Source organism: Aethalodelphis obliquidens, unplaced genomic scaffold (assembly GCF_003676395.1).
Source record: "Aethalodelphis obliquidens isolate GAN/ISIS:26980383/991018 unplaced genomic scaffold, ASM367639v1 scaffold4, whole genome shotgun sequence".
Lineage (NCBI taxonomy): Eukaryota > Metazoa > Chordata > Mammalia > Artiodactyla > Delphinidae > Aethalodelphis > Aethalodelphis obliquidens.
In genome coordinates this window covers 8,410,612-8,436,599 of record NW_020837948.1, presented here as the reverse complement: position 1 = coordinate 8,436,599, position 25,988 = coordinate 8,410,612, and the positions used below count along the sequence as shown (strand labels likewise).

Here is a 25,988-nt window from a genome sequence, read left to right as displayed (position 1 = left end):
CAAGACCACATGGCTTCACAGGTGAGTTCTACCAAACATGTACAGAAGAATTAACACCTATCCTTCACAAACTATTACAAAAAATTGCAGAGGAAGGAATGCTGCCACACTCATTCGAGGCCAGCATCACCGTGATACTAAAACCAAAGATACCATACACACACACACACACACACACACAAAATTACAAGCCAATATCACTGATGAGCATAGATGCAAATATCTTCAACAAAATATTAGCAAATTGAATACCAACAATACAATAAAAGGAACATACACCATGATCAAGCAGAATTTATCCCAGGGAATGCAAGAATTTTTCAATATCCACAAATCAATCAATGTGATACACCACATTAACAACCTAAAGAATAAAAAACATACGACCATCTCAATAGATGCAGAAAAAGATTTTGACAAAATTCAATGTCAATTTATGATAAAAACTCTCCAGAAAGTAAGCATAGACAGAACACACCTCAACTTAAGATATATGACAAAAACACAGCTAACATCATACTCAACAGTGAAAACCTGAAAGCATTTCCTCTAAGATCAGGAACAAGACAAAGATGCCCACTCTCACCAATTTTATTTAACATAGTATTGGAAGTCCTAGCCATAGCACTCAGACAAGAAGAAGAAATAGAAGGAATCCAAATTGGAAAGGAAGAAATAAAACTGCCACTGTTTGCAAATGACATGATACTATACATAGAAAATCCTAAAGATGCCACCAAAAAACTACTAGAGCTCATCAATGAATTTGGTAAAGGTGCAGAATACAATATTAAAATACAGAAATCTGTTGCATTTCTACATACTAACAACAAACAATCAGAAAGAGGACATTTACCATTGCATCAAAAAGAATAAAATACCTAGGAATAAACCTACCTAAGGAGGTAAAAAACCTATACCCAAAAAACTATAAGATATGATGAAAGAAACTGAAAACAACAGAAACAGATGGAGAGAGATACCATGTTCGTGAATTAATTAGAAGAATTAATTCTTCTAACAACTAATTAGAAGAATTAGTTGTTAAAATGACCACGCTGCCCAGGGCAATCTACAGATTCAATGCAATCCCTATCAAAGTACCAACGGCATTTTTCACAGAACTAGAAGAAATAATTTTAAAATTTGTATGTAAACATAAAAGACCCCAAACTGTCAAAATAATCTGGAGAAAGAACAGAGCTGGAGAAGCCACCCCTGCGACTTCAGACTGTACTACAAAGCTACAGTAATCAAAACAGCATAGTACTGGCACAAAAACAGACACACAGATCAATGGAACTGAATAGAGAGCCCAGAAATGGCTCTCTTATGGTCAATTAACCTACAACAAAGGACACAAGAATATACAATGAAGAAAAAAGTCTCTTCAACAAAAAAGAGGAAACTGGGAAAACTGGACAGCTACATGTAAAAGAATGAGGTTAGAACATTCTTTAACACCATATACAAAATAAACTCAAAATGGATTAAAGACCTAAACGTAAGACTGGAAACCATAAAAATCCTAGAAGAAAACATAGGTGGAACACTCTGTGACATAGATCTTAGAAATTTTTTTTTGACTCTGTCTCCTAAAGTAAAGGAAATAGAAGCAAAAATAAACAAACAGGACCTAATTAAACTTAAAAGCTTTTGCATAGCAAAGGATTTTTATGCCTAACTCATCCTTCCTTCATATGGATAAAGAGATTTTCAAATAATAAAAGCTCTAAAAATGTGTCACTGTATTCTTCACGAAAATCTTGTCTTTAGACACACCTCACCTAAGAAATAAATGAAACTTAAGAACTCAAAAAAGGGAGGCTCCTGATATAAGACAAGGGGTGCCAAATACTGAAACATAATACCAGTTAATAATTGTAAATTTAGCTACAAAACTGAATGCAAATATTTTAGTTAGGAAGGAAAGGTATACTAAAATCATCATTTTAAATGCAGGGACTCAAATGATAGTGTTTTTCTCTGAGAATGAATAACATGTTAAAGTAGACTTCTGAAAAGTTTAAAGGTGAAGCTTCTGGATCAAGATAGTTTAGTGATTATATATAAAAAAGAATGAAACTACATATATATATATATATATATATATATATATATATACACATACACACACACATACACACACATACACACAATGGAATACTATTCAGCCATAGAAAGAAAGAAAGTCTGCCATTTGTAACAATATACATAAGCCTCAAGAGCATAATGCTAAGTGAAGTAAGACAGTGAAAGACAAAAACTGTATGAACTCATCTATATGTGGAATCTAAAAACACCAAACTCAGAAACAGAGTAGAATGATGGTTGCCGGGAGCTGAGGGGTGGAGGAAATGGGGAGATGATGGTCAAGGGATCCAAACTTTTAGTTATAAAATGAATAAATCCCAGGGATCTAAGTAAGGTACAGCATGATAACTATAGTATACTTGAATGTTGGCATGAGAACATAGTTTTAATGTTCTCACCATAACAACAACAAAAAACTAAATGGTAACTGTGTGAGGGGAAGGATATGTTAATTAACCTTATTGTGGGGTATGTATACACACACACATAATAGCAATATATACATGTATGAAATTATCACATTGTAACCTTAAATTATACAATATTTTATGTCAATTATATCTCAACAAGACCAAAAAAGAAAAATCAGAAGTAAGTTTGTGTTGTTCTTCCCAAAAGTACGTCAGGAAAACTCTAAACCTAGGATTAATGGCATGAACAAATTGAGCAGCAGTAGCCTATGAGACACACACCAAGATAATTTAAAAATTTATATGAAAACATCTAGACCAGTTGAATTTCATCATGAACAGCACTTCTGCAGGTTTTGTCCTCTAGCTCCCCCTTCCTCCGAATTACTCTCTAAAGCACTAATCTCAAAGTTTATTCCATACGATCTTATTTGTTTTGTCATATCTACACAGCAATTTTACTATTAATATTTGCTTTAAATTAACTAACTTTTTATTTAATTTTAAAAGGAAACTATTTTATATACCTCATATAAGTGGAATCAAGAAGTATTTGTCCTTGTGACTTCCCTGGTGGTCCAGTGTTAAAGAATCTGCCTTCCAATGCAGGGGAAGGCAGGTTCGATCCCTGGTCAGGGAACTAAGATCCCACATGCTGCGGGGCAACTAAGCCCATGCACCACAGCTACTGAGCTCGCACACCTCAACGAGAGAGCCCACGTGCCACAAACTACAGAGCCCACACACTCTGGAGCCCGTGCACCACAACTACAGAGCTCACGTGCCCTGGAGCCCATGCACCACAACTAGAGAGAGAAAACCTGCATGCCACAACCAGAGAGAAGCCCGCGCACCACAATGAAGAGACTGAGCCCCACAACGAAAGATCCTGCATGCCACAACTAAGACCCGACACAGCCCCCCAAAAAATTAAAGAAAATAAATAATAATAAATTTAAAAAAAATAAGAAGTATTTGTCCTGTGAATGCCTTATTTCACTTAGCATAATGTTCTCTAGGTTTCTTCATGTTATCCTGTATCTCAGGATTTCCTTCTTTTTAAAATGCTGAATAATGTTCCACTGTACACCACATTTAAAAAAAAAAAATCTATCCATCTGTCAATGGGAGATTTAGGCTGTTTGCACATTTTGGCTATTGTGAATAGTGCTGCAATGAACCTGGAGTGCTAATAGTTCTTTGAGATACTGATTTCAATTCTTTGGATAAATACCCGTAAGTGGGATTGCTGGATCATACAGCAGTTCTATTTTTAATTTTTAAAGAAACCTCCACACTGCTTTCCATAGCAACTGCACCATTTCTGCATTTCCACCAACAGTGTACAAGGGTTCCAATATCCCCACAACTTCGCTAACGTTTGTTGCCCTTTTTTAAAAAATAGCAAAGAACAGAATTGTGCTTGCCAGAAACTGGGGCGGGGTGGGGGGGGGAGGAGTTGCTAATCAATGGATATAAGATTTCAGTGATGCAAAATGAATAAGCTCTAGAGACCTGCTGTATAATATTGTGCCTATAGACAATAATCTTTAAAAATCTGTTAAAAGGGTAGATCTCATGTAAGTATTCTTATCAAAATAAAACTAAAATAAATATAAACAAACAAGAGGAAAATGTGCATTATTTTCATGAATGGATAATTATTAATACTTGTCATAAATAAAAGGTAATCCTAAAAACAAATACAATAAAGGGCTTCCCTGGTGGCTCAGTGGTTAAGAATCTGCTTGACGATACAAGGGACATGGGTTCGAGCCCTGGTCCAGGAAGATCCCACATGCTGCAGAGCAGCTAAGCTCATGCGCCACCACTACTGAACCCACGTGCCACAACTACTGAAGCCTGCGTGCCTAGAGCCTGAGCTCCGCAACAAGAGAAGCCACCGCAGTGAGAAGCCTGTGCACTGCAACAAACAGTAGCCCCCGCTCGCCACAACTAGAGAAAGCCACGTGCAGCACTGTGAGAAGACCCAATGTGGCCAAAAATAATAAATAAATAAATTTATAAAAAACACAAATACAATAAAAACACAGCAAAGTTACTGAATTTTGAGATATACATTTTTATTGAACTATACTGACAATTTATTAGTAGATCAAATTTGACTCTAAATGACAAATTTAAAAGAAAGTTTGAGTTACTTAATTCTAACAAAATCATAAAGGTCAAAATCTATAAAATGGTATTCAAAACTCTAAATTGACCAGCTTCTTCTCACCATTCAGCCTTATCTTGTATCATCCTCCCACTTGTTTTCACCACTCCAGTCATGATAGCATTCCCTCAGGCCCTTATAGTCTTGATATAAGGATTAAGGGCTTTACACCAAGTAGTCTTGAAACACCCTCCTAAGCTTCCTTGCCTAGATTACTCTTACTTATCATTAAGACCTAACATCAACTTTTAGTTCCTTAGAAAATCTTTCCATTACTGTCTCAACCAGGCCAAGTGCCCCTTTCATAGCTTCTCATAGTACCGTGTACCGCTCTCTTTGTAGTACTTGTCAGAGTTGTAATTTTCCTCTTGTGTCTCTCTTCCCCACCAGACAGAAAGGAAGATACATTGTCTGCATTTTTTTTTTTAAGATTTTTTTGATGTGGATATTTTCAAAGTCTTTATTGAATTTGTTACAATACTGTTTCTGTTTTTGGGTTTTTTTTTATGTTTTGTTTTTTTGGTTCCAAGGCATGTGGGATCTTAGCTCCCTGACTAGGGATTGAATCTGCAATCCCTGCATTGGAAGGCAAAGTCTTAACCACTGGACTGCCAGGGAAGTCCCTGCATTTTCTAATGAAGAATGCCTTTGATGGACTCATTATTAGACTAGACACAGCTGAGGAAAGAATATTTGAGTCTGAAGATAGTACAATAGAAACTTCCCAAACTGAAAAGCTAAGAGAAAAAAGACTGAAAAAACCATAATAGAATGCTAAGAATTGTGGGACAACTACAAAAGGAGTGACATATACATAATTGGAATTCCAGAAGGAGAAGGAACAGAAACAACATTTGAAGCAATGATGACTAAGAATTGTCCTATTAATGTCAGACATCAAATCACAGATCCAGGAATCTAAGAGAATACAAAGCAGGATAAATGCTCAAAAAACTACATATAAGCATATCAGATGTGAACATGAGAAAATCAAACAGAAAGAAAATATCTTGAAGGAAACCAGAGGGGAAAACACCTTACTTATAGAAGAGCTAAGATAAGATTTACAGACCTCTCCTCAGAAATCATTCAGGAAAGAGAAGAATGAAGTGAAATATTTAAAGTGTTGACAGAAAAACAAACAAAACTAGAATTCAGTACTCTGTGAAATTATCCTTCAAAAGTGAAGGAGAAATACAGACTTTCTCAGACAAACAAAAATTGAGGGAATTTGTTGCCAGTAGGCCTGCTTTGAAAGAAATATTAATACAATTTCCTCAGGAAGAAGGAAAATGATATAGATCATTTGGATCTACATAAAGAAAGAAAGAGCAATGGAGAATAAATAAGTGAAGATAAATTAAAACTTTTATCTTTTAAATTGAAAAATCAATTGTCAATTAAAATAAACAATCAATTAAAAACCAATTATTAATTGTTCTAACAGATAACAGTTTGTTCAAAATAATAATAGCAGTAATATATTCAATTATGAACACTTATGTAAATATCTTAGGTGTAAATGTACATATGCTTATGTATAATGAAATGAATGACAACAATGATATAAGGGATGGGGAAAATGAATTAGGATTATTTTGTTATTATAAGGTACTTGCACTACCTGTGAAGTGGATAGTGTTATTTAAAAGTGAACTTGGATCAGCTGTAAATGTATACTGAAAACACTAGGGTAACCACTAAAAAAAGTAAAAAAGAAGTATAACTAATGTGCTAAGAAAGAAGAGAAAACATAATCATGCAATATGCTCAATTAAAACTGCAAAAGGCAGAAAAAATGAGGAAGACAAAAATAGAAACAAAGAATGCAGCAACAAATAGAAAAACAGTAGCAAATATGCTAGATATTTATCCAATTATATCACTAATCACTTTGAATGTCAATGGCCTAAATGCACCAATTTAAAGACAGAGATGGTCAGAGTGCATCAAAAACCACAACACAACTATATGTTGGCTACAAGAAAAACACTTTAAATATAAAGACACACATAGATTAAAAGTAAATAGAGAGATGTGATGGGTAAATATGGCAGAATAGGAGGACCTGGAGTTCACCTCTCCCCACAAATACATCAAGAATACATCTACAAATTGAACAATTAGCATAGAGAACCTGCTGAACACTAGCAAAGGACCTCGGACGCCTAAAAGGACAAGAAAAGATCCCCAAATAACCAGGTAGGACAAAAGAGAGTAAAGGAAGAAAAAGAAAAGAGGAAACAGGATGGAACCCACACCACTGCGGGGGAGCTGAAGGAGAGGAGAAGCCCCCTCACCACAGGGAGATCAGCTGAGATAGAAGGGGAGCTTCAGGGGCTACTGGAGGAAAGTGCAGCAACTGGTCTGTGGCAGGCAGAACAGAGCAAGACTTACACAAATGGTCTGTGCCACAGCTCTGCATGCCCCAGCCTAAGATGGGTGTCCACCAGTGCTGACAGGGGTTGGGTGCTGGAATGTGGGGTTTGGAGAGTGGACCCAGGGAGAGGACTGCTGTTGGCTGCATGGAGACAGCCTGAGGGGACGGCAGTGAGGAGTTATGCAACCAAGAATGCTCCTGAAAGAAGCTTGGACTGCCATAGAAACGAGGTGCATTTTGAGTGATGGGTGAAGGGCGGAGCCGCCATCACAGCCTCTCCTCACACACCAGCCCCTGCCTCCACAGGCACTAGGAGCGGCTCCCGCTGGAGCAAGCACACTTGCTGGTGACCCAGTTGGTCACCGCCTCCTGCCCCTCCCACCTAAGTGAGCGAGCATGCCCCAGTCAGTTACTGCCCCACCCCCTCCCACTGAAACAGGCCAGAGTGCCCCCAGTTGCTGCCTTCGCCCCCTCTTGCCTGGGCAGGGAGCAGATGCCTGAGGGTGGCCCATAAGCAGAGGGGGGGCCAAAACCAAAGCTGAGTCCCAGGGGCTGTGTGACTAACGAAGAACTGAAATCTCTCCTTACAGCTGCACAAGCTGTAGATTAAACCCCTGCAATCAGTTGGTAAACCCAGTACCTGCAGAACATCTGAATGAACAATGAGTGCTCCCACAACTGAGATGGGTCTAGCTTCAGCAGCTGTGGACTTTGGGGGCAAGTACACATGAGAGTTGGGGCAGGTCAGAGTCTGAGCTGCCCCCACAGTGCCCACAGCAGGTCCATAGACCTTCCTCAAGGTCTTGGAGGGTCTCCTGGGGAGGCGGGAGTTAGCTGTAGCTCACCATGGGGGCAAGAACACTGGTAGCAGAGACCCCAGGGAAATTTTGTTGTTGTTGTTCTACTTTTTATTTTTATTGTTATTAAATTTTTTTAAAGCATTTTTAATTTTTCTATTATTTTATTATATTTATTTATTGTATGTTTTTGTTTGGATTTTGGGAGGGGTTCTTTTTTTTGGTTGTTTTTTGTTTTCTTTCTTTTTTGGGTTTTTTTAGTTGTGTTTTTCTTTGGTTGTTTGTTTTCTTGTTTTCTGTTTTCTTTGGGATTTTTTGTTTGTTTTGTTTTTATGGTTTGTTTTGGTTTTTGTTTGTCTGTCTTGTTTTGTGGTCTCTCTCTTTTTTTTTTTGGCCACACTGCACAGCTTGGGATCTTGGTTCCCCGGCTGGGGGTCGAACCCAAGCCCCTGCGATGGGAGCACCGAGTCCTGGCCATGGACTGCCAGGGAATTCCCAGCCCCAGGGAATATTAATTGGTGTGAGCTCTCCTGAAGGTCCCCATCTCGGTACCAAGACCCAGTACCGCCTAACAGCCTGTAAGCTCCAATGCTGGAACGCCTCAGGCAAACAACCAGCAGGAGAGGAATACAGCCCCACCCATCCCATCAGCAGACAGGCTGCCTAAAGTCATACTAAGCTCACAGACACCCCAAAACACACCCTTTGACATGGCCCTGCCCACCAGAGGGACAAGACCCAGCTCCACCCACCAGAAGGCAGGCACCAGTCCCTCCCAACAGGAAGCCTACAAAAGCCCCTGGACCAACCTCACCCAGCAGGGGGCAGGCAACAGAAGCAAGAGGAACTATTACCCTGCAGCCTGCAGAAAGCAGACCACAAACACAGAAAGTCAAACAAAATGAGACAAAGAAATATGCTGCAGATGAAGGAACAAGGTAAAAACCTGTAAGAGAACTAAATGAAGAGGAGATAGGCAATCTACCTCAAGAAGAATTCAGAGTAACAATAGTAAAGATAATCCAAGATCTTAGAAAAGGAAAGGAGGCACAGATCAAGAAGATACAAGAAATGTTTAACAAGGACCTAGAAGAACTAAAGAACAAAGAAATAGTGATGAACAATATCATAACTGAAATGAAAAATACACTAGAAGGAATCAATAGCAGAATAACTGAGGCAGAAAAACAGATAAGTGAGCTGGAAGATAGAATGGTGAAATCACTGTTGCAGAACAGAATAAAGAAAAAAAGAATGAAAAGAAATGAGGACAGTCTCAGACTTCTGGGATAACATTAAATGCATCAAATGATAGGGGTCCCAGAAGAAGAAGAGAAAGAGAAGGGACTGAGAAAATATTTGAAGAGATTATAATTGAAAACTTCCCTAACATGGGAAAGGAAATAGTAACCCAAGGCCAGGAAGCACAGAGAGTCCCATACAGGATAAACCCAAGGAGAAACACACAGAGACACTTATTAATTAATCTAACTTAAACAAAAATTACATACAAGGAAAAAATATTAAAAGCAGCAAGAAAAAAGCAACAAATAACATACAAGGGAATCCACATAAGGTTATCAGCTGATTTTCCAGCAGAAACTCAGCAGGCCAAAAGGGAGTGGCATGATATATTTAAAGTGATAAAAGGGATAAACCTACAACCAAGAATACTCTACCCAGGAGACTCTCATTCAGATTCAACAGAGATATTAAAAGCTTTACAAACAAGCAAAAGTTAAGAGAATTCAGCATCACCAAACCAGCAGTACAACAAATGCTAAAGGAACTTCTCTAGGCAGGAAACACAAGGGAAGACAACAAAAGAGGAAAGGAAGAAAAAAGACCTACAGAAACAAACCCAAAACAATTAAGAAAATGGCAATCGGAACATACATATGGATAGTTACCTTAAATGTAAATGGATTAAATATCTGACCAAAAGATGCAACTGGCTAAATGGATACAAAAATAAGACCCACTGTTTACAAGAGACCCACATACAGACTGAAAGTGAGGGGATGGAAAAAGATATTCCATACAAATGGAAATCAAAAGAAAACTGGAGTAGCAATACTCATATCAGACAAAATACACTTTAAAAGACTATTACAAGAGACAAGGAAGGACACTACACAATGATCAAGGGACCAATCCGAGAAGAAGATATGATAATTGTAAATATATATGCATCCAACATAGGAGCACCTCAATATATAAGGGACATGCTAACAGCCATAAAAGGAGAAATCGATAGTAACACAATAATAGTGGGGGACTTTAACACCCCACTCACACCAATGGACAGATCATTCAGACAGAAAATTAGTAAGGAAACACAAGCCTTAAATGACAGATTAGACCAGACAGACTTAATTGATATTTATAGGACATTCCATCCGAAAGCAGCAGAATATACATTCTTCTCAATTGCACACAGAACATTCTCCAGGATAGATCTAACCTTGGGCCACAAATCAAGCCTCGGTAAATTTAAGAAAACTGAAGTCATATCAACACATCTCACAACGCTGTGAGATTAGAAATCAATTACAAGAAAAAATCTGTAAAAAACACAAACATGTGGAGGCTAAAAAGTATGTTACTAAATAATCAATGGATCACTGAAGAAATCAAAGAGGAAATCAAAAAATATCTAGAGACAAATGACAATGAGCACATGACAATCCAAAACCTATGGGATGCAGCAAAAGCAGTTCTAAGAGGGAACTTTATAGTAATACATCTTACCTCAAAAAACAAGAAAAATCTCAAATAAGCAACCTATCCTTACATCTAAAGTAACTAAACAAACAAGAACAAACAAAACCCAGATTAGCAGAAGGAAAGAAATCATAAAGATCAGAGCAGAAATAAATAAAATACAGGCAAAGAAAATGATAACAAAGATCACTGAAACTAAAAAATACCTACAGCTAACATCATATTTAATGGTGAAAAACTTGAAACTTTCCCACTAAGATCAGGTATAAGACAAGGATGTCCCCTCTCACCACTGTTTTTCAACATTGTACTGGAAGTCTTTGCTAATTCAAGGAGGCAAGAAAGGAAATAAAAGATATACAGAGTGTAAAGAAGGCATAAAGCTGTTGTTATTTGCAGATGACATGATTGTCTATGCAGAAAATCCAAAAGAGTCAACAACAACAACAACAACAACAGCAAAACTCCTGGAGATAGTAAGCAATTATGGCAAGGTTGCAGGATACAAGGTTAATATACAAAAGTCAATTGCTTTCCTATATACCAAAAATGGACAATTGGAATTTGAAATTAAAAACACATTACCATTTATATTAGCACCCCCCAAAATGAATTATTTAGGTATAAATCTAACAAAATATGCATAAGATCTATATGAGAAAAACTATAAAACTCTGATTAAAGACATCAAAAAAGAATGAAATAAATGGAGATATATTTCATGGTCATAGATAAGACAACTCAATATTGTCAAAATGGCAGTTCATCCCAACTTAATCTATAGATTCAGCACAATCCCAATAAAAATCTCACCAAGTTATTTTGTGGATATTGAAAAACTGATTCTCAAGTTTATATGGAAAGGCAAAAGACCCAGATTAGAGAACATAATATTGAAGGAGAAGAACAAAGTCAGAGGACAGACACTATCCAACTTTAAGACTTATTATAAAGCTATAGTAATCATGAGAGTGTCCAAAAAAGTGGACAAATAGATCAATGGAACAGAAGAGAGAACCCAGAAATAGACCCTCATATATACTCAACTGATCTTTGACAAAGGAGCAAAGGAAATACAATGAAGCAAAATACTCTATTCAACAAATGGTGCTGGAACAATGGACATCCATATACAAAAAAATATGGATTTATACACAGACCTTACAACCTTCACCGAAAATAACTCAAAATGGATCACAGGTCTAAAGGTAAAATGCAAAATTATGAAACTCCTAAAAGACAACATAGGAGAAAACCTAGATGAACTTGGGTATGGTGATTTTTTTTAGATATGACATCAAAGACATGATCCATGAAAGAAATAATTGATAAGCTAGATTTACTTAAAATTTAAAACTTCTGCTTTGCAAAAGGGAGTATCAAGAGAATTAGAAGAAAAGCCACAAATTGGGAGAAAATATTTGTAAAAGGTACATCTGATAAAGGACTGTTATTCAAAATATACAAAGAGGGACTTCCCTGATGGTCCAGTGGTTAAGAATCCACCTTCCAATGCAGGGGACTAATGATTCCTGGTTGGAGAACTAAGATCCCACATGCCGGGGGGCAACTAAGCCTGCACGCTCTAGAGCCCATGCACTGCAACTACTGAGCCTGCACACTCTGGAGCCTGTGCACCACAACTAGAGAGCCCGTGTGCTGCAACTACCGAGCCTGTGTGCTCTACAGCCTACGCACCACAACTAGAGAGAAGTCCGCAAGCCGCAACGAAGAGCCTATATGCCTCAATTAAGACCAGACACAGCCAAATAAATAAATAATAAAAAAACAAAACAAAACAAAAATCCCCCAAATATACAAAGAGCTGTTAAACTCAGCAATAAGAAAACAAACAACACAATTAAAAAATGGGCCAGGGCTTCCCTGGTGGCGCAGTGGTTGAGAGTCTGCCTGCCTATGCAGGAGACACGGGTTCGTGCCCCGGTCCGGGAAGATCCCACATGCCGTGGAGCGGCTAGGGCCATGAGCCATGGTCGCTGAGCCTGCGTGTCCGGAGCCTGTGCTCTGCAATGGGAGAGGCCACAACAGTGAGAGGCCCACGTACTGCAAAAAAAAAAAAGGGCCAAACAGCTTAACAGACACCTCACCAAAGAAGATATACAGCTGGCAAGTAAGCATAGGAAAGGATGCTCCATATCATATTTTCACATCAGGGATATGCAAATTAAAACAACAATGAGATGCCACTACACACCTACTAGAATGGCCAAACCCCAAAACACTGAAAACAGTAAATGTTGGTGAAGATGTGGAGCAAGATGAACTCTCATTCCTTGCTGGTGGGCCTGCAAAATGGTATAGCCGTTTTGTAGGATAATTTGGTGGTTTCTTACAAAACTAAACATACTCTTACCATTTGATCTAGCAATTTCACTCCATGGTATTTATCCAAATCAGTTGAAAACTTATGTCTACACAAAAATCTGCACATGGATATTTACAGCAGCTTTTATTCATAATTGCTAAAACCTGGAAGCAACCAAGATGTCTTTCTATAGGTGAGTGGATAAATAAACATCCAGACAATGGAATATCACTCAGTGCTAAAAAGAAATGAGCTATTAAGTCTTGAAAAGACATGGAGGAACCTAAAATGTACATTACTAAGTGAAAGGAGACAAACTGAAAAAGCTACATACTGTATGTTTCCAACTATATGACATTTTGGAAAAGGTAAAACTATGGAGATAATTAAATTAAAAGATCAATGATTGTCAGGGGTAGGTGAGGGGAGATGAATAGGCAGAGCACAGAGGATATTTAGGGCAGTGAAAATACACTATACAATACTATAATTATAGGCATACCTTGTTTTATTGCTCTCTGCTTTATTGCACTTTGCACATACTGTATTTTTTTACAAATTGATGTTTTGTGGCAACCTTGTGTTCAGCAAGTCTACTGGTGCCATTTTTCCAATAGCATTTGCTCACTTCATGTTTCTGTGTCACATTTCGGTAATTCATACATATTTCAAATATTTTCATTATTATATTTGTTATGGTCATTAGTGATCAGTGAACTTTGATTATTATAATTGTTTTGGCATTTTTTAGCAATAAAGTATTTTTTAATTAAGTTTTTTTTGATTTAATGCTACTACACACTTAAACAACTACAGTATAGTATAAATATAATTGTATATGCATATAATTTTATATGCAAGTTTTTTGAAACCAAAATACTTGTGTAACTCACTTTATTGTGATATTCACTTTATTGCTGTGGTCTGGAACTGAACCTGCAATAACTCTGAGGTATGCCTGTAATATCATTATACTTTTGTCCAAACCCACAGAATGTACAACACCAAGATTGAAGTCCAATTTAAACTATGGATTTGGGTGATTATGACATGTCAATGTAGGCTTATTCTTGGTAAAAAAAAATGTACCATTCTGGTGAATGATGTTGATAATGGTTATGGCTCTGCATGTGTGGAAGTAGTGAGTATATGAGAGACCACTGAACCTCCCTCTCAATTTTGCTATAAAACTAAGACTTCTCTAAAAATTTTTTTAAGTAAAAAGATGTAAAAATATACACCATGCTAACAACAGTCAAAACAAAGCTGGAGTACCTATATTAGTATCAGACAAAGGAGATTTCTATGCAAAGAATATTACCAGGGATAAATAAGGTCTTTCATGATAAAGGGGTGAATTAATCAAGAAGACATAACAATCCTAAACACTGTAAATGTTTATACACCTAGTAACAGAGCTTCAAAATATGTGAAACAAAAAAGAATAGGACTAAAAGGAGAAATAGAGAAATCTACCATTATAGTACGAGATTTCAATACCTCTTAATAATCAATAGACCAAGTAGGCAAAAAATTAGCAAGGATATAGTCAACTTGAACATCATTACCAATCAATCTGACCTGATTGACATTTATAGACCACTTTACCCAACAAAAACAGAATACACATTATGCTCAAGTACACACAGAACATTCACTGAAATGAACCATATTGGTTATAAGACATGTCTCAACAAATTTAAAAGGATTCTAGGCATATAAAGTATGGTCTCAGACCACAATGGAATGAAATTAGAAATCTGTAACAGAAATATCTCTGGAAATTTTTCAGATATTTGGGTAATAGAACACTTCTAAAAGCCCATGGATCAAAGAATAAATAAATAGGGAAAGTGGAAAGTATTTGAAGTACATGAAAATGAAAACACAGCATGTCAAAACTTGTGGGTTGCTGCTAAAGCAGTAGTTGAAGGAATTGTGTAGCATTAAAACCTATATTAGAAAAGAAGAAAGGTCTCATATCAATGACCTCAGCTTCCACCTTAAGAAAGTGAAAAAAGAAGAGCTAATTAAACCCAAAGTAAGCAGACTTAAGAAAATATCAGAGCAGAAACCAGATTGTTCAGGGAAAAAAAAAAGAGAGAAAACACAAATTATCAATATCAGGAATGAGAAAGATTACATTACTACAGATGCCAATATATTAAAGAATAATAAGAGATTATAAATATTTGACAATAAATGAATAAGTTTATAGAAAATGGACAAATTCCTTGAAATACACAAACTACCAAAGTTCACTCAAGAAGAAAGAGATAAGTTGAATAGCCCTAAAGAGGTTGTAACTATAGTTTATTTCCTTCCAACACAGAAAATTCCAGGCCTAGATGGCTTCAATAGTGAATTCCACCCGACATTTAAGGCAAAAATAATACTATCTCTTTTCCAGAAAATCGAAGAGGAATACTTCCTGACTTGTTCTATGAGGTTATCATTACTCTGATACCAAAACCAGACATACACATCAAAAGAAAATAAAAGTACAGACCCTCATGAACAATGATGCAAAAATTTAAGCAAATCAAATCCAAAAATATATAAAAAGAAAAATACACCACAACCAAGTAGGGTTTATCCTAGGATGCAGAGTTGATTTAACATAATGTCAATCAATATATCATATTCAATTCACAATCATCATCAATTCACCATATTAACAAACTGAAAAAGAAAAACCCTATGATCACCTTAGAAGACACAAGAAGTACCTTTGGAATAAAAAAAAAATTTTTTTAAAAATAAAAGAAGTACCTTTGGCAAAAATCCAACATCCATTCCTGATAAACTCTCTCAAGCATATTAGGAATAGAAGGAAACTTCCTCAACCTAAGAAAAACCTACAGATAATATCATACTTAATAGTGAACTACTGCAAGGATGTCTGCTCTCCCTACTGCTCTCTCTCAACATTGTACAGGAGGATGGACCAATGCAATTATGCAAGAAAAAAAAGGCATCCATATTGGAAAGGAAGAAGTAAAACTGTTTTTATTCACAGATGACATAATCGCCTATGGTCTAATGGAACCTTTAGGGGAAGAAACTACTAGAGCTAATAATTAAGACTAGCAAGTTTACAGTACCTTTGTTATGAACTGAGGGTTTGTGTCCCTACAAAATTCATATGTTGAAGTCATAATCCTCAATGAGACTGTATTTGGAGACAGGGTCTATGAGAGGGTGATATGAGTTTATAAGAGTGAGGCCCAAATCTGAGAGGTCTGGTGCCCTCATAAGAAAAGGAAGAAACACCAGAACCCTCTCTTTCTTTGTGCAAAGAGAGAAAAGACCATGTGAAGTCATAGCAAGATGGTGGCCATCTACAAGTGAGGAAAAGAGCCCTATCAGGAACTGAATAGGCCAGCACTTTGGTCTTGGACTTCCTGGCCTCCAGAACTGGGAAAAAATAAACTTCTGTTGTTTAATCCCCCCCAGTCTATGGTGTTTTGTTATGGCAGCCCAAGAAGACTAATATAATAATCAAATACAAAAAAATGTGTATTTCTATATGCTAGCAATGAATAGCGAGAAATTGAAATTAACAGCATCAAAAATATGAAATATTGAAATTAGGTGAGAATAATGACCTGTACAGTAAAAATTACAAAATATTTTGGAGAAATATTGAAAAACACCTAAATAAATGGACAGATACACCTTTTTCTTAAGATGGGAAACTCAATCTTGTTATGATGTCAATTACCCTCAAATTAATCTACAGATTCAATGCAATCTTAATCAAAATCCCGTCAGGGTTTTGTTTTTTTCTATTTTTGTAGAAATTGACAAGCTGATCCTAAAATTCATATAGAAATGCAAAGGACCTAGAACAGCCAAAACAACTGAAAAAGAATAACAAAGTTAGAGGGGTAACACTAACTGATTTCAAGAATTACTATAGTGCCACATTATTCAATACTGCATGGTACTGGCATAAAGGTAAACAAGTAGATGAATGGAACAATATAGAAAATCCAGACACAAACCCATACATATATAGGGATAACTGTTTTTCAGCAAAGATGCAAAGGCAATACAGTGAAGAAAGGATAGCATTTCCACAAATGGTGCTAGAATAACTGAATGTCAATATGCAAAAAAATGAACTTGAATCCATACCTTACATCATATAATAAAATTAATTCAGGGCTTCCCTGGTGGTGCAGTGGTTGAGAATCTGCCTGCCAATGCAGGGGACACGGGTTTGAGCCCTGGTCTGGGAAGATCCCACATGCCACGGAACAACTACGCCCGTGAGCCACAACTACTGAGCCTGCGCATCTGGAGCTTGTGCTCCACAACAAGAGAGGCCGCGACAGTGAGAGGCCCGTGCACCGCGATGAAGAGTGGCCCCCACTCACCGCAACTAGAGAAAGCCCTCGCACAGAAACGAAGACCCAACACAGCCAAAAATAAATAGCGTTCCCTTTAAAAAAAATTAATTCATAGGCATAAGTGTAAAACTTTAAACTATAAAACTTCTAGAAGAAAACATAGAAGATCGGACTTCCCTGGTGGTGCAGTAGTTAAGAATCTGCCTGCCAATGCAGGGGACACGGGTTTGATCCCTGGTCTGGGTAGATCCCACATGCCGAGGAGCAACTGGGCCTGTGCGCCACAACTACTGAGCCTGCGCTCTAGAGCCCACAAGCCACAACTACTGAGCATGCGTGCCATAACTACTGAAGCCCACGTGCCTAGAGCCCATACTCCACAACAAGAGAAGCCACCACAGTGAGAAGCCTGTGCACTGCAACGAAGAGTAGCCCCCACTTGCCGCAACTAGAGAAAGCCTGCATGTAGCAATGAAGACCCGATGCAGCCAAAAATAAATAAATAAATTTATTTATTTAAAGAAAAAGAAAACATAGAATATCTTTGTGACCTTGGGTTAGGCAAAGATTTCTTAGATATGACAACAAAGGCACACCTCATTAAAAAACTGACAAGTTGGACTTTGTTGAAGTTAAAAATTTATATTCTTCAAATGACACTGTTTCACAAGCAACTACATGTTTCAAACACTGCTAGTGGAAATGTAAAATATGGTATAACCACTTTGGAAAACAGCTTGGCAATTTCCACTCTTAGATATCTACCCAAGAGGAAAGAAAATATACATCCATGCTGTAAAAGAAAGTGTATTCTGATACTTGTTAAAACAATAAGGAAGACTTTATTCAAAACTATTGTAATAGGGGTACTGCAATAGCAGAGAGAGATTGGGTCCAACTCCAAATACAGCAAAGACAGCTGGGGATTTATAGCCAATGAAGAGAGTGAAGTCATCAGAGGATGAAAAACTGCTATGAGGAGACATCAAGGGTACGGGGATTCTTGCTAAACTGATCTGTGATACTATGATTTACGATAGGAAATATATATTTGATCTTTGCCCGCATTTCTGGTATAGAGCTCCTAAAACCCTTGGAATTTTCTAAGTGATGAGAGCAATGAGGTATCTTTTGTTACATTAATAAAGTGACTTTTGAACTGCACTTAAGGATAAGGGACTTCCTTGATGGTGCAGTGGTTAAGAATCCGCCTGCCAATGCAGGGGACACGGGTTTGAGCCCTGTCTGGGAAGATCTCACATGCCGTTGAGCAACTAAGCCTGTGTGCCACAACTACTGAGCCTGTGCTCTAGAGCCTGCGAGCCACAACTACTGAGCCCACGTGCCACAACTACTGAAGCCCGCGGACCTAGAGCCCGTGCTCTGCAACAAGAGAAGCCACCACAATGAGAAGCCCACGCACCGCAACGAAGAGTAGCCCCCGCTCACCACAACTAGAGAAAGCCTGCGTGCAGCAACAAAGACCCAACATAGCCAAAAAATAAATAAATAAGTTAATTAATTAAAAAAAAAAAAGGATGGGGCTGGTTGCCAGGGAAACCAGCTATGTGATTACAGGGTTGGAAATTTCAGGCCCACACCATAACCTCTCCTCATAAGGGAAGAGAGAGAAGCTAGAGGTTAAATGAATCACCAATGACCATTGATTTAATCAATCAGGCCTGTGTAATGAAGCCTCCATAAAACTCCAAAAGTACAGGGTTCAAACAGCTTCTGGGTTGGTGAGATTCGGGGAGAATGGCACTCCAAGAAAAAGCATGGAAGCTCTGCATCCTTTCCTCATACCTTGCCCTATGCATGTCTTCTATCTGGCTGTCCCTTAATTATATCCTTTTATAATAAACCAGTAATTTAGTAAGTAAATGTTTTTCTGAGTTCTGTGAGCTGCTCTAAAAAATTAATCAAACCCAAGGAGAGGGTTGTGAGAACCTCTGATTTATAGCCAGTAAGTCAGAAGTAAATGTAACAACCTGGACTTGTGACTGGAGTCTGAAGTCCAAGAACGGGGTCATAGGAACCTCCAATTTGTAGCCAGTCTGTCAGAAACATAGATAATAACCTGGGCTTGCAATTGGTGTCTGAAGTGGAAGGTGTTCCTGTGGGACGGAGTCCTTTATCTGCGGAATCTGATGCTATCTCTGGGTAGATAGTGTCAGAATTGGGTTGAAATCTATGATACCCAGCTGGTGCCTGGAGCATCGCTTGCTGGAAGTGTGGGGAAACCCTCCTCATTGCACACTCATTGGAATTGGGTCCAGGAACCGAATTAGACTTAATAGGCCAGGCTGCTAAAGGCAGCCAGGGTGATCAGGTATCAGGGGTGGGGGACTCTCTCTAAACTGACGTAGCAGAATTCTTGCTAAAAATGTATTCAAGGATGGATGTGGAAGCCCAAGGTCAAGGCCAAGTTGAGAAGAGGGCTCAGAGTAGCCTAACTCAAGTTTGATCAAGGAGAGATTCTTTGTCAATACAAATACTTGTACACAAATGTTCCCAGCAGCTAAACAATCTGAATGTCCATAAATAGGTGAACGGTTAAATTATGGTATACCATGCAATGGAATACTACTTAGCAATAAAAAGGAACAAACTACTGATACACTCAACAACATGGCTGAATCTCATAATTATGCTGAGTAAAAGAAGCCAGACCAAAAAACTCTCTCTCTCTCTCTCTCTCTCTCCCCATCTCCTCCTCCCTTCCCCCTCCCCCTCCCACCCCCCTCTCTCTCTCTCCTCCAAAATCCAATCTATAATGACAGTAACTAGATCAGTAGTTTCTTAGGGAGCAGACGGTGGGGCAGGAAGAAAGAAATTATAAAATGGTAGGCGGAAATTTTGGTGATGGATATTTTCACTATCTTGATTGTGGTGGTTGTTTCAAAGGTGCTTACATACGTAAAAACTTCTAAATTGCACACTTTAAATATGTGCAGTTTATTGCATGTCAATTATATTATACCTCAATAAAGAACGTTTTTTTAAAAAAGTAATAGTTCTGGGCTTCCCTGGTGGCGCAATGGTTGAGAGTCCACCTGCCGATGCAGGGGACACGGGTTCGTGTCCCGGTCCAGGAAGATCCCACATGCCGTGGAGCAGCTGGGCCCGTGAGCCATGGCCGCTGAGCCTGCGCGTCTGGAGCCTGTGCTCCGCAATGGGAGAGGCCACGACAGTGAGAGGCCCACGTACCGCAAAAAAAAAAAAAAAAAAAAAGGCAATAGTTCTCAGTTTCAACTGGGATCTCAACAATGGGCTATAATCTTGGTTTCCCTAATTCTTCCATTCCCCCAAACTCCTATTTCAAACTATTTTTACTATCCTTAAGCCTCTTACCCTATATTCTTTCTTTCTCTTACTCTCTTTCTCTGAAGATTATCCCTCAAGATGCCTCTAGTCTCAGACTTTTACAATCTGCTCTCCACCCCTGGAGCCAAAATAAACTTTATACAAGAACATTTGATATATCCTGTTTACAATCCCTTACCAGCCCCCCCTCAAGAAAAAAATCCAAATTCCTTAACATGGATTATAAGACGCTCTTTGATACTGGCCCCTGTTGATCTCTACAATCTCATCTCCAACTTTCTCCTCACCACCTGCATCCCCCCGCCTTCACTCCAGGGTCACAGTGAAAAGATCTAGCTGCAATGAACCACTGCCCACCCCTAAGTTCTGCCTCTTAATTTCTTTTTCTCTCTGCCTCTTTCTTGTCTTATTCTTTATCTCTGTCTCTCTTGTCTGCCCTCTCTCCCCTTCTTTCTGTCTCTTTCTCTCTCCCTCTCTCTCTTCTGTTCTTCTCTCTTTTTCTGGTCATCCTCTTTCTTTACTCCCACCCCACACCCCATGGCCCTTAGAGTTATGAGTTTTATTCGTGGATCATAGTACTTCCATATATTCATTCTAACACAACTAGGTTGATGTCTACAATTTATATGCACAGACAAAAACTGAGTTTTGGATTCAAGTAGGATAATACTATTTCCTCTAGTTGTTTAATATCCCTAGGTCCTGATGATGCAAAGTGTTTTGGCTGTGGCAGCCTAATATCCTTTATTTGGAATTATATCTGATAGCTGACTCCACATGTAGATGATGTTAGCCTCAACTGAGTTACAGATCTCTTAAAGTATCTCATATACAAAGTATCCAATATAACAGTAATTATTTCTTTTAGTAACTGAAGGAAAATTTGAAAATACTACCTCATTTGAAGAATTTTCTTGCAAAGTTGACACAGGAACAATTTCATTTGAATTAACATAATTGCTGACATTTGGAAACAGTTCTTCAAAAGATGTTTTTTGCACTGAGGACAAATCAATCTATAAAAGAATATATTACTCTTTTGTAGAAGCTCAATGTGGCAAAAACAATATTTTTAATTAAAGGAAAGTTGAACTACTCTCTCAATAGAATGATTTTCTTGTGAACTTGACATATGAATAATTTTATCTGAATTCATATAATTGCTGATATTTAGAAATACTTCTTCAAAAGATGCATGTTTAACTGGGAACAAGTGAATCTATAAAGAAGAATACAAGGCTCTTTAGCCTTGTATTATTTAAAATTATTATTTAAATAATAATTTAAATTTAAAATTATTTTTAAATAGGAATTTTCATTTGCTAAAGTACAATTTAATTTTTATATATTATTTTTAAATAGGAATTTAAAAAATTATTTTTTAAATAGGAATTTTCATTTGCTAAAGTACAATTTAATTTTTATATATTAAGTACCTACTAAATGAAATTCACATACCCAGCAACTACACCTCATGGAATAATTTCTCCTGCTCTTCCCTTAACTGTCAGCTTTCCCCAGTGTTCTACTCTTGCCTTCTTTTTGCCTACCAATTGTACACTAGAGATTTTTAAATCTCTATCTCTTTCCTGAGCACCATAACCATATCATTATCAGGTTACTTAAATCACCACATATTTCTACATCAAATTCAAAATATTTAAAACCAAAGTCATGATCCATACTCTTTAGTTTGGGATTCTAAGAAGCTTTGTCATGTTGACTATCCAGATCAGACTAGGTCTGGCCTGAACCTAGGCTACACCACATGTAGGTGTGCCCAAAATGAATTATCAACTGCGCTGGGTAGGGAGTGGGGGGCATCTGCCTTTGTCTAGCTCCTCTTCCTTGTAGGAGGACAGAACAACTTCAGGCCTATCAATGTGTATCTTGAAACAGTGTTAGGAAGGTCACATTAAAGTGAGGCCCTAGAAAATGAAAATCTCCAGAAGTCCTTGAGTCAACTGGCCTCCTTTCAGTGTAGTCAGCCAAGGAATGACAGCTTGGAATTGAAGGGAATCTATATGCCTCATTTGGTGTAGAAGAACCAAAGGGCAATTAGTCTCAGATTCATTTGGTAACAAAATGTAAACCTTAAAATGTTAAGCCATTAAGTGTTCTCAAAAGTATTTTTATTTATTAAAAGACACTGGTATTTACCTACAGAATGGGAGAAAATATTTGAAAATCCTTTATCTGATAAGGGTCTAGTATCTAGAACATATAAAGAACACTTACAACTCAACAATAAGAAGACAAATAACCTAACTTTTAAATGAGCAAAGGATCTGAGTAGACATTTCTCCAAAGAAGATATACAAAGGGCCAATAAGCTCCATTACAAAATCACAATGAGATACAACTTCACACCCCAAAAGATAGATGATAGTAAGTGTTGGTAAGAATATAGACAAATCAGAACACTCATACACTGCTGCTGGGAATGTAAAACTATTCAACCACTTTGGAAAACAGTCTATCAACTCCTCTAATGACCAACCATAGAGTTACCTTATAACCCTTCAATTTTACTTCTAGGTATACACTCAAGAGAAATGAAAACATATATCCACACAAAAGTTTGTACCTGGATGTTTATGGCAGCTTTATTCATAATTGTCCAAAGGCAGAAATAACCCAAATGGTCATGAACACAATAGAATATTGTTTGGCCATGAAAAGGAAAGAAGTACTGATACCTTGAAAACATTATGCTAAGTAAAAGAAGTTAGTCACAAAAGACTACATATTATATGATTTTATTCATATAAAATGTCCAGGAAATCTACTGAGATGGAAAGCGGATTAGTGGTTGCTTGGGGCCAGATAGTGGGATGGAGGAATAAGGGGATAATAGTAATGGTTAAAGGGTACAGGGTTTGTTTTTAAGGTGATAAAAATGTTCTAAAATTGACTGGGGTGATAATGGCACATATTTGTGAATATACTAAAAAATGCTGAAATTTATACTCTAAATAGGTGAACTGTACCTCAAAAAAGCTGTTTTTAAAAGTCCACCACAAAAAAAGTATTAAACATACAGTTACCATGTAACCAATTAATTCTTTTTCCACTTATAGGTATATACCCAAGAAAACTGAAAACATATATCCATACAAAGACTTGTACACGAACACTCATAGCACTATTATTCATCCAAATGCCCATAAACTGATGAATTAGAAAATAAAATGTGGTATATCCTTATAATGGGATATTATTCAGCCATAAATAAGGAACAAGGTACTGATAAATGCTGTAACATGGATGAATCTTGAAAATATTATAAGTGAAAGCAGCTGGACACAAAAAGGCCACATACTGTATGATACAATTTATATGAAATGGCTACTTATTAATAAGCAAACCTAAAAACACAGAAAGTAGATTAGTAATTTCCAGGAGCTGAAGGGTGAGATGGGGGGAATGGTAAGTGACTGCTAAGGGGGTGATGAAAAATGTTCCTAAAAATGTTCCTAAATTAGGGGTCAACGGCTGCACAACCTTCTGAGTATACTAAAAGTCACTGAATTCACACTTTAGCAAGGTGAATTTTATAAAATGTGAATTATAGCTTAATTTTAAAAAGATGTTGGTATTTACAAAATAGTCAAAAGATTAGTTTTGCAGGGGAAAAAACTCATTTTTAAACACTTATTTCTCATATATACATTTTAACCCAAAATATAAAACAAAAATGAATAAAAAATGAAAGTACTTTTTCTGGAAAAAGTATTAATCTTTAAAACACTGGAAAGATTATGAGCAGAGTGCTCACAGAAATCTTTTCCCCATCTTGAAAAAGTGATCTTTGGTTAACTCTCCAACTCTGTTCCACTAGGATAAAGGTAAGAATGTCAACTGTATTACTAGGTAACATTGCTTAGGGTAAAAATGGTATCTGATTGAGAAATTGCATCTGGACTGGGAGGAACTATACGCACACTATAAGTAAATAAATACTAGAAAAGGCACCATATTTTGGGCTTCCCGGACTCTTGTAATTAGGCATATCCCTTGTGGGGACCCTGGAAGCTGCGCCTATGTGTTATTACAAAAGATACTGGATCTCATCTCCTTGTATCTGAGCTGTCCCCAGACTGCTATATCAGCTACTACATGGACTTCTGTGAGGACTGCTCCTGCTGAAGAGGAACATCTGCTCCTGCTCTACTGTATACCTGCTGTATACCTAAACAGCTGTATACCTGCTGTTTAGTTGAACCTAAGAAGAACCCTGGCTGGGTAAGAGCTAAATTATAGATTCTTAGAAGAAAACACAGGGAGAAACCTTCATGACACTGCATTTAATAATGAATTCTTGGATATGACACAAAAGCGAAGGCAACAACAACAACAAAAGATAAACTGGACTACATAAAAATTTAAAACTTTTGTGCATCAAAGGACACTATCAACAGAATGAAAAGGTAACCCACAAAATGGGAGAAAATATTTGCAAACCATATATCTGATAAGGGGTTAATATCTAGAATATATAAAGAACTCCTATAACTGAACAACAAAAAATAAACAACCTGATTTTTTAAATGTGCGAAGAACTTGAAAAGACACTCCTCAAAAGAAGATATAAAAATGGTTAATAAGCATATGAAAAGATGCTCAACATCATTGGCCATTAGGGAAATACAAATCAAAACACAAGGAGAGAGAGGAGCTTCAAGATGGTGGAGGAGTAAGACGTGGAGATCACGTTCCTCCCCACAAATACATCAGAAATACATCTACATGTGGAACAACTCCTACAGAACACCTACTGAATGCTGGCAGAAGAACTCAGACCTCCCAAAAGGCAAGAAACTCCCCACATACCTGGTATGAGCTGTGTGTATGACAGGCTCTTGGTGCTCCAGCCAGGCATCAGGGCTGTGCCTCTGAGGTGGGAGAGCCAAGTTCAGGACACTGGTCCACCAGAGACTGCCCAGCTCCACATAATATCAAATGGTGAAAATCTCCCAGAGATGTCCATCTCAATGCCAAGACCCAGATCCATTCAATGACCAGCAAGCTACAGTGCTCGACACCCTATGCCAAACAACTAGCAGGACAGGAACACACCCCCACCCATTAGCAGAGAGGCTGCCTAAAATCATCATAAGGCCACAGACACCCAAAAACACACGACCAGACGTGGACCTGCGCACCACAAAGGCAAGATCCAGCCTCATCCACCAGAACACAGGCACTAGTCTCCTCAACCAGGAAGCTTACACAACCCACTGAACCAACCTTAGCCACTGGGGGCAGAAACCAAAAACAATGGGAACTACGAACCTGCAGCCTGAGAAAATGAGACCCCAAACACAGTAAGTTAAGCAAAATGAGAAGAGAGAGAAACACACTGCAGATGAAGGAGCAAGGTAAAAACACACCAGACC

General features: G+C 37.7%; 1 protein-coding gene across 1 annotated transcript in view; it reads right to left on the bottom strand.

Annotated features, from left to right (window-relative positions):
* The window catches only part of MEIKIN (meiotic kinetochore factor), a 119,190-nt gene that overhangs the window by 25,186 nt on the left and 68,016 nt on the right, over positions 1-25,988 (bottom strand). Inside the window, exon 11 of the mRNA XM_027101239.1 lies at positions 21,486-21,605. Within this exon, the coding sequence (XP_026957040.1) occupies positions 21,486-21,605 (120 nt within the window). The remainder of the gene's footprint in view (positions 1-21,485; positions 21,606-25,988) is intronic.